The sequence below is a fragment of the Notolepis coatsorum genome (genome assembly GCF_963971535.1).
Source record: "Notolepis coatsorum genome assembly, chromosome: 14".
NCBI classification, from domain to species: Eukaryota; Metazoa; Chordata; class Actinopteri; order Aulopiformes; family Paralepididae; genus Notolepis; species Notolepis coatsorum.
Genome location: NC_140178.1, coordinates 4,749,097 through 4,758,885, shown reverse-complemented (window position 1 = coordinate 4,758,885; position 9,789 = coordinate 4,749,097). Strand labels below are relative to the sequence as shown.

The following is a 9,789-nucleotide window of genomic DNA, read 5'->3' as shown; positions in this document are numbered from 1 at the left end:
TAATCCTGTCTCTCTCTCTCCCCCCCTCCCCTCCCCCCTCTCTCTCTCTCTCCCCCCCTCTCTCTCTCCCCTCTCCCCCCTCTCTCTCTCTCCCCCCTCCCCTCCCCCCTCTCTCTCTCTCTTCCCCCCCTCTCTCCCCCCCTCCCCCCCTCTCTCCCTCCCCCCCCTCCCCCCTCCAGTAACTACTCCTTCCCCCCCTGCACCATCGCGGACGAGGACACCAAGACGGAGATGATCAGCCGCGAGCTGCAGGTGTCCCAGAGGGAGAGGCAGGAGATCCTGGCCTTCGAGAGCCACCTGGCGGCCGCCTCCACCAAGCTCATCATCACCGAGAGCAACAGCCTGCTGCTGTCCCAGCTGGCCTGCCTGGACCCCCAGTGAGTGCTGCTGCCCAGGGGGGAGGGGGGACACTGGGAGGACACTAGGGCCGTCCAGCCTGGACCCCCAGTGAGTGCTGCTGCCCAGGGGGGGAGGGGGGACACTGGGAGGACACTAGGGCCGTCCAGCCTGGACCCCCAGTGAGTGCTGCTGCTGCCCAGGGGGGGAGGGGGGACACTGGGAGGACACTAGGGCCGTCCAGCCTGGACCCCCAGTGAGTGCTGCTGCCCAGGGGGGAGGGGGGACACTGGGAGGACACTAGGGCCGTCCAGCCTGGACCCCCAGTGAGTGCTGCTGCTGCCCAGGGGGGGAGGGGGACACTGGGAGGACACTAGGGCCGTCCAGCCTGGACCCCCAGTGAGTGCTGCTGCCCAGGGGGGGAGGGGGGACACTGGGAGGACACTAGGGCCGTCCAGCCTGGACCCCCAGTGAGTGCTGCTGCCCAGGGGGGAGGGGGGACACTGGGAGGACACTAGGGCCGTCCAGCCTGGACCCCCAGTGAGTGCTGCTGCCCAGGGGGGAGGGGGACACTGGGAGGACACTAGGGCCGTCCAGCCTGGACCCCCAGTGAGTGCTGCTGCCCAGGGGGGAGGGGGACACTGGGAGGACACTAGGGCCGTCCAGCCTGGACCCCCAGTGAGTGCTGCTGCCCAGGGGGGAGGGGGGGACACTGGGAGGACACTAGGGCCGTCCCCGAACTGCCTGGGATTCGAACTTCGTCAGGGTTTTTTCGAACGGACGTTTCGAACCTTTGTCTTTCTTTTTTTAACAAAAAATATTTCAAAAAACAATTTTTTTTATATACCGTATATAAATATCCTCAAACTAAATCCTCAATTTGAATAAAGTGATTCATCTGATTAAATTAGTTTTTTTTTTTTTTATTAAATCAACTTTCTTTAATGAATATAACTCATCAGTTTTAATACTATAATATTAGTGTAGCCTAATCTTTATCTGCAACTGTGAAGAAAAACCCCATTGGTTTAAACAGAATGAATAGACACGTAAAAAATGTATATACATTTTTTTTAATTCTAATGTTGATTTAGAATTCGAATGCCAACGGTTGTTTTTGGTGCGACATTGACTGACTGACAATTATGGTAGTATAACAAAAAATAAAAAGGTGGAATAAAATAAAATGGAATATAAACTAAATGAATAGAATAGAATAGAATTATGAATAAAAAAATAGGAATATGCCAGGGCGGTATAACTGTGCACACGTCTTGTCTTTAGCAGTCTCTAGAGCTACACTTCAGATGAGTTTGATTCTGGGCTTTTAACCCTTTCACTGCCGCACTACCACGGTTAACCCTTTCACTGCCGCACTACCACACGGTTAACCCTTTCACTGCCACACGACAGCAGGTTAACCCTTTCACTGCCACACGACAGCAGGTTAACCCTTTCACTGCCACACGACAGCAGGTTACCCGTCGGTAGTGTGATAGTAAAGGGTTAACCTTCTGTAGTGTGGCAGTGATAGGGTTAATATTAAAACCACATGTGGGATTCAGACATCAGACTGGTCTCTGGGAGTTGGTGCAGCTCTCTGGTAGCTCTGCCCCGAGGGAGGGGGGGAGGGGGGGGGGGGGGCTCTAGAGTAGAGCTGTGTGCAGGATACAGACCTGAAACATAATGCTGCTTCTAATGTGGGACATCTGCTCTTCAGGGAAAGAGTTGTGTTTCTCTCTGTGTCACGCTCTCTCTCTGTCTGTCTTTGTGTCTCTGTGTCTCTCTCTCTCTCTCTCTCTGTGTCTCTCTGTCACTCTCTCTCTCTCTCTCTGTGTCTCTCTGTCACTCTCTCTGTCGGTCTCTTTCTGTCTCTCTCTCTGTGTCGGTCTCTCTCTGTCTCTCTATCTGTGTGTCTCTCTCTCTCTTTCTCTCTCTCACCATTTTTCTCTTAACTCATTGACCGCCACGCTCTTTTCCCATCTTTACTCAATGGCGCCAGCGTTATTGACCATTTTAGCTTTGCAGACCCATCGTGTATTCTGTATTATAGCTATGGAGACAAGGCATTGTTTATAGTCCAAGACTGACTACCCAGTTAATTTCTACATACTGTAGTTTGTGCGCTATTCCATGCTAAACATCATCCAAAATCATCAAGGGGGGGGGGGGGGGGGGCGGGTCGTTTTAACTCGAAACTGCGATCGTTACCAAAAGCATGTTTTAGGTTAGGTAAAATAGACATAGAATAGACCTTACCTTAGCCAGAAGGTACTCTAAAACGAATAATCCCAGTGATCCCATCGCGATTACTTGTGTATACTCGTGTATACGGGAAACGATAGGTTTGAGGCGATAACATCTCAGAGTGATTGCTCTGCAAGAACTCCTCGCCCTCAGAGGGAATCAGGACAGACAGGAATCAGGACAGACACTCCCCACACTAAACGATCCCAGTTCAAAAGGTAGGCGATACTGGTAAATGGTAAATGGCTAATGGCTGCTTTTTTATATAGCGCTTTTATCCAAAGCGCTTTACAATTTGTTCCTCACATTTTACCCATTCACTCACACATTCACTCACCGACGGCACCATGCAAGGTGCCGACCTGCTCATCGGGAGCAATTCGGGGTTGAGTGTCTTGCTCAAGGACACATCGACACACTGCCCGGGAGGAGCGGAAATCGAACCGGGAACCTCTGGATTGCCAGACGACTGCTCTACCTCCCGAGCCACTGCCACCTGGCGAGATTCGATCATCATTGCAATTCCAACGTAGGCAGATGTGCCAGGGATGACCCAGGGAGCTCCGGCCGAGTGTTTAGAACGGGGATCAAAGGACAAAGATCAAAAGGATCAAAACCTGAGTAAAGTCGAGTTTGGCGCTCAACGGTTGGCGACGAAACCAGACTTTTCTCTGGTTTCAAGTTTCAAGTTTCTTTATTAGTTGTCATACATAAATACAGAATACTTTTGTATGAAATGCTTCTTTCTGTTTTGCTCCCGAGAGTGTGCTAGATAAAAATATATAAGTATGAAATAAGTATAATAAGTATAAAATAGAAAGTCAAGTACGTAAACAAGTGTAAACAAAACTAAAATGTACAATAATACAACAATACAATGCAGAGTAGAGAAGGTAACTGAGTACAATTACAATATACAGTACAATGCAGACATGGATGCAGATGAGGTACAACTTAGCTTGTGGTGCCACCTTGTGGTGGTAAGGTGCTACTACGGTAAGGTGCTTTGGCGGGCAAAGAGTTAAGAACACGGACAGGAACAGTTGCATCACTGTGTTTCAGGGGTCCCCCTCGCCGGCCCCCCCCCCCCCCCCCCCCTCTCTCTCCTCTCGGTGTCTCTCTCTCTCTCTGAATGGAACATCACTGTGTTTCAGGGGTCCCCCTCGCCGCCCCCCCCCCCCCCCTCTCTCTCTCTCTCTCTCCTTCTCTCGGTGTCTCTCTCTCTCTGAATGGAACATCACTGTGTTTCAGGGGTCCCCCTCGCCGGCCCCCCCCCCCCCCCTCTCTCTCTCTCTCTCTCCTCTCGGTGTCTCTCTCTCTCTGAATGGAACATCACTGTGTTTCAGGGGTCCCCCTCGCCGTCCCCCCCCTCTCTCTCTCTCTCTCTCTCCTTCTCTCGGTGTCTCTCTCTCTGAATGGAACATCACTGTGTTTCAGGGGTCCCCCTCGCCGACCTCCCCCCGCCGTCCAGGAGCAGGTGAAGAGCCTCAACCAGTCCCTGCGCCTCGGACACCTGCTCTGCCGCAGCCGCAACCCCGACTTCCTGCTCAACATCATCCAGAGACAGGTGCGTGTTACTGCCACCTAGAGGCCACATGGAGACACTTACAGCCAGCTAGAGGCCCCATGGAGACACTTAGGACCAGCTAGAGCAGACGTCTATACCAAAGGTAGCCGCATTTCTGGCAGACGTTTCTGGTCAATCAGAGAGCGTCTGCCAGAAATGCGGCTACCTTTGGTAATAACGCCTAGAGCAGGGGTCGGCAATTAGGTCTGGCCGTGGGCCAAATTTCCCCCAAGCCATTGAATGGCGGGCCAGCACCAAAAACAATGGCTAATTTAATATAATGATAGTGAAAAATGCAGCGCCGCGGCGAGTGCGTACACATGATGCACTCGCAAATGGGGGACCCTGATGTAAACAAGACGAACGTCTTTCTCTGGTCTGCATCCCCTTAACAATTGTGTGTATTGAGCCGTGCTGTATTGTACCCATTCTGCAATCTGTTAAATAAAGTTTTCATTCATTCATTCATGAACAGCAGATCAGTAGGATGGGCATTTGATGTTCATGCAGCACCGCGGCGAGTGCATATACACATGAACAGCAGGTCAGAATGCATGAAAAGTAAACACGACTCACCATAACTGCCCTGGGCTTGTTCAGTCCTCCAAAATCCCTGCTAATGTTTGAAACGTGCCAAATATCCACTCGCCGCCCTCCAATTCCAGATTGGCGTTGAATGCAGCTACTTTATCTGCCAACTTGAACACAGTTGTCATCATTGCCTCGAGTCGTTTGCTATCTTGTCGCCACATATTATGCAGAGAGGACCTCGGCACGCAAGAGTCACCTGTTGCGATAAACCCGTATTTTAAGTATGACTCCTGTTTATTAAAAGAAGCTTTATGTGTCTTGGAGGTCGTAGGCTCCTCTTCTGGCTCCTCGGTTGGTATTTCCCCGTTGCAAAGAAGCTATCCAAAGACGTTTGTTTTGTTTTTTTTAACACATTTTTGCTAACGTTAGTCGCTCGCATCCCGAACGCGGAAGTGAAAGTGCGTTAGGGAAAATATACACGCGGCCCGGTGGGACTATTCCATTGGTTCTCACAGTCCACGTGACCATTTCTAGCATTTCAATTGGCTATAGTGACAGACATAGATATGATGAATAGATAGATACAGCTTCACAAAGACACTCTGGTGTCACGAGTGAATATTTCCCGCGCGTAAAATAAATATCATATTCTCAAAATAAACTGACGGGCCAGAAATTATTGCTGGCGGGCCAATGTCGGCCCGCGGGCCACCTATTGCCGACCCCTGAGCTAGAGGCTCCATGGAGACACTTAGGACCAGCTAGAGGTACTATCAGGGTTCGCACAAGGTCCTTGGAAGTGCTTAAAGTGCTTGATTATTAACCAAAAAAGTCAAGGGCTGGAATTCCTGGAAAACGGCAATTTTTTAACAAGGTGCTTAATAAAAAGTCCTTGAAATTCAAATCAACCATTTGCATTGAAAGTTTTGTTCATCCATGATCAAATTGTTCTGAATCAAGAAATTATTATTTTATTTAAAGTGTAACTAATTGCCGGAAATTTGTTTTTAAGCCATAAATATTTTGTGTATGTAAGTATGTGACTAATAAATCTCTTGAATCTTGAATCGCAGGCCTCCTCTCAGTCCATGCCCTGGCTGGCCGACCTGGTCCAGTCCAGCGAGGGCTCCCTGGACGTCCTGCCCGTCCAGTGTCTGTGTGAGTTCCTCCTCCATGACGCCGCGGACGACGGCATGCTGATCGAGGACGACGAGGAAGGGGAGAGCAAGGAGCAGAGGGCCAAGAAGAGACAAGTAGGGCTTCCAGACATCTAGTTTGTTGTTTAGAGTGTGATGTGTTGAGGTTGACGGGAAATAAGTGAAATCCTTGTCTTTTGTATTATTTTGGTCTTGTATACTGAGTTTACGTCAAGACGAACCAACATGTAGTGGTTTGTGTTGGGTTATGGTTATTGTAGCGGCACCTGCCTGTGTCCGCTTCCTGGTAGACGGGGAGTGATTCCATACGCGCTCCATCCAAAGAATAGTCTCTCCACACATTGAGTTCCGTTATCAGATACCGACGTGGTGATCCGATTTATTTAGAAAATGTAGGTTACATGGGAGAGGTGATCAAAACAATCCTAAAGCGTCCTATAACCGTGGTTCTAATTGATCAAAGTGTTTCCTAAGATAAAACTATTCTAAAGTGTTCCCGAAGCGGTCAGAAAATTATATGCTTTCCCCGTCGGCTACCAACCCACAGCTGATCCCTATCACCCATTTAATGATCTCCACCGCACCGTGGGCCGACCCACCTGACAGGTGCAGGTGATCCGCCCACAGTACAACAGAGTCCACTGGTGGTTACACAGATAATCATAACATTCCCATAAATCATATCCTTCTATTGGAAATAATAATAACAATAATGATAATAATAATACTAATACTAATAATAATAATCTATAACAAAAAACACTCATTCGGCCTTTACAGTTATGGTTATGGTTGGGGTTATTGTATTTTCATCAGGGCTGCACCCTCATAGTCCATTAATCAGTTGGTTTTGTTTGATTGATTGATTGAAAACTTTATTTAGCAGATTACAGAATGGGTACAATACAGTACGGCTCAATACACACAATTGTTAAGGGGATGCAGACCAGAGAAAGACTTTCATCTTGGTTACATCAGGGTCCCCCATTTTCAATTCATAGTGTCATTTATGACATACATGACATACAGATATACAGTACTGTATACATCCAGACATTTATGACATACAGGATATACAAATATAACCTTAACCTCCCCACCTGTGGCTCTCTCCTCCTGGACCAGAGGCAGCAGAAGCAGAGGCAGCTGCTGGGTCGGCTCCAGGACCTGCTGCTGGGTCCCAAGGCGGATGAGCAGACCACCTGTGAAGTCCTGGATTACTTCCTGCGACGCCTCAGCTCCTCCCAGGTGGCCTCCAGAGTCCTGGCTATGAAGGTAACTGTGTGACAGCGTGTCCACGTGTGTGTCCTTTGAGCAAGGCACTTAACCCCCTAACTGCTCCCGATGTGCAGGTTGGGCACCTTGCATTGGTCGCCTCCGCCGTCGGTGTGAATGTGTGAGGAACAAAATTGTACAAAAGACGTGTTGTGTTGCTGTGTGCACGGCCTGTCTCTGGTCCTCTCTGAGGGGGGTGGAGAGAGATTTTATTTTATTTTATTACGGATCCCCATTAGCTGGTGCCATAGCAGCCAGCTAGTCTTCCTGGGGTCCACACAAAAAAAGAAAAACATACAAAAACAATTATTATTGCAAAACAAAATGATTAAAAGTCAGTACTCAACACACAATGCATAATGAAACTAACAATTAAGATGGCTAAAATTACATGCAGGCAAAGAAACAGAAAACAAAAAAACAAAACAAAATACTTTACAATGATAAATACAATTTAAGTTTATTTTAAAAAGTGAATCTACTGTAAATGTAGCAGAGGTTTTGAGGCAGGTTATTCCAAAGAGTTAATGCTCTAAAAATAAAAGATCTCCTTAAAGCGTTGGTTTTTGGAACCTGGTAATTCAAGCTGCCCACTACTGGAACCTCTAGTGTAATGCTCATGCACAGTATTACTAACAATCTGTTTATGTATAAAAACAGGAGTTTTACTGCTCATGACCAACTTGAACAGCACAAGTATATTAAAAGACAATCTATTTTCAACGTTAAGCCAAGAGAGGCGGGCATGCATACGGCTCACATTAGACCTTAGAGAGCAGCCTCAGTGAAGACGTGTTGTGTTGTTGTGTGCAGGGCCTGTCTCTGGTGCTCTCTGAGGGGGGTGGGGAGGAGAGAGAGAGCAGCCTCAGTGAAGACGTGTTGTGTTGTTGTGTGCAGGGCCTGTCTCTGGTCCTCTCTGAGGGGGGTGGGGAGGAGAGAGAGAGCAGCCTCAGTGAAGACGTGTTGTGTTGTTGTGTGCAGGGCCTGTCTCTGGTGCTCTCTGAGGGGGGTGGGGAGGAGAGAGAGAGCAGCCTCAGTGAAGACGTGTTGTGTTGTTGTGTGCAGGGCCTGTCTCTGGTGCTCTCTGAGGGGGGTGGGGAGGAGAGAGAGCAGCCTCAGTGAAGACGTGTTGTGTTGTTGTGTGCAGGGCCTGTCTCTGGTGCTCTCTGAGGGGGGTGTGGAGGAGAGAGAGAGCAGCCTCAGTGAAGACGTGTTGTGTTGTTGTGTGCAGGGCCTGTCTCTGGTGCTCTCTGAGGGGGGTGTGGAGGAGAGAGAGAGCAGCCTCAGTGAAGACGTGTTGTGTTGTTGTGTGCAGGGCCTGTCTCTGGTGCTCTCTGAGGGGGGTGGGGAGGAGAGAGAGAGCAGCCTCAGTGAAGACGTGTTGTGTTGTTGTGTGCAGGGCCTGTCCCTGGTCCTCTCTGAGGGGGGTGGGGAGGAGAGAGAGAGCAGCCTCAGTGAAGACGTGTTGTGTTGTTGTGTGCAGGGCCTGTCCCTGGTGCTCTCTGAGGGGGGTGGGGAGGAGAGAGAGCAGCCCATGGAGGAGGACTCTGCGGACGCTGAGCTGCTGCCTGGGTACCAGTGGCTGCTGCAGGACCTGCCCAAGCTGCCCCTGTTCGACAGCGTGAGAGGCATGACCTCCACCGCCCTGCAGCAGGTCTGTCCCTCTGTCATCTGTCTGTCTGTCTGTCTGTCTGTCTGTCTGTCTGTCTGTCTGTCTGTCTGTCTGTCTGTCTGTGTCTCTGTCTGTCTGTCTGTCTGCCTGCCTGTCTGTCTGCCTGCCTGTCTGTCTGTCTGTCTGTCTGTCTGTCTGTCTGTCTGTCTGTCTGTCTGTCTGCCTGTCTGTCTGTCTGTCATCTGTCTGTCTTGTCTGCCTGTCTGTCTGTCTGTCTGTACTGTACTGTACTGTACTGTACTGTATCGTATCTAAAGATCATGTTGTCTCCCTGTCTCTCCTCAAGGCCATCCACATGGAGACGGACCCCCAGACCATCAGTGCCTACCTGATCTACCTGTCCCAGCATGCACCAGTGGAGGAGCAGGCCACTCACAATGACCTGGCTCTGGTAACCTTTAACCTTTAATTAACCCTAACCCTACCTGATCTACCTGTCCCAGCATGCACCAGTGGAGGAGCAGGCCACTCACAATGACCTGGCTCTGGTAACCTTTAACCTTTAATTAACCCTAACCCTACCTGATCTACCTGTCCCAGCATGCACCAGTGGAGGAGCAGGCCACTCACAACGACCTGGCTCTGGTGACCTTTAGTTTGATATGATGTAAAACAGTATACAAGGCGAAACATATATGAATATAACGGAACAAAACAATATATATATATATATATATATATATATATATATATATATATACATATCTACAGTATACTATATGCATACATACACACAGATATATATATATATATATATATATACACAAGAGAATATCCAAAGTCTCTAGTCACCTAAACAACTGCCTCTTTGAACTGCTGCGGTCAGGCAAGAGATACCGGAGTCTCATGGCCGGCACAGAGAGACTCAGAAGGTGCTTCTATCCCCAGGCCACCAGGATGCTCAACGACAATAACACTATGTAACAAAACATCAAATACACTCACAGCACACACATCCACACGCACACACTCACTTTAAATAAACACTCACCGTAACACCCACT

General features: G+C 49.0%; 1 protein-coding gene across 1 annotated transcript in view; it reads left to right on the top strand.

The window, feature by feature from the left end:
- The window catches only part of ints1 (integrator complex subunit 1), a gene marked incomplete at its 5' end in the record, with an annotated part of 76,001 nt that overhangs the window by 1,295 nt on the left and 64,917 nt on the right, over positions 1 to 9,789 (top strand). Inside the window, 6 exons of the mRNA XM_084328325.1 lie at positions 180 to 377; positions 4,021 to 4,150; positions 5,755 to 5,934; positions 6,964 to 7,113; positions 8,597 to 8,767; positions 9,072 to 9,176. Coding sequence (XP_084184451.1) covers positions 180 to 377; positions 4,021 to 4,150; positions 5,755 to 5,934; positions 6,964 to 7,113; positions 8,597 to 8,767; positions 9,072 to 9,176 — 934 coding nt within the window. The remainder of the gene's footprint in view (positions 1 to 179; positions 378 to 4,020; positions 4,151 to 5,754; positions 5,935 to 6,963; positions 7,114 to 8,596; positions 8,768 to 9,071; positions 9,177 to 9,789) is intronic.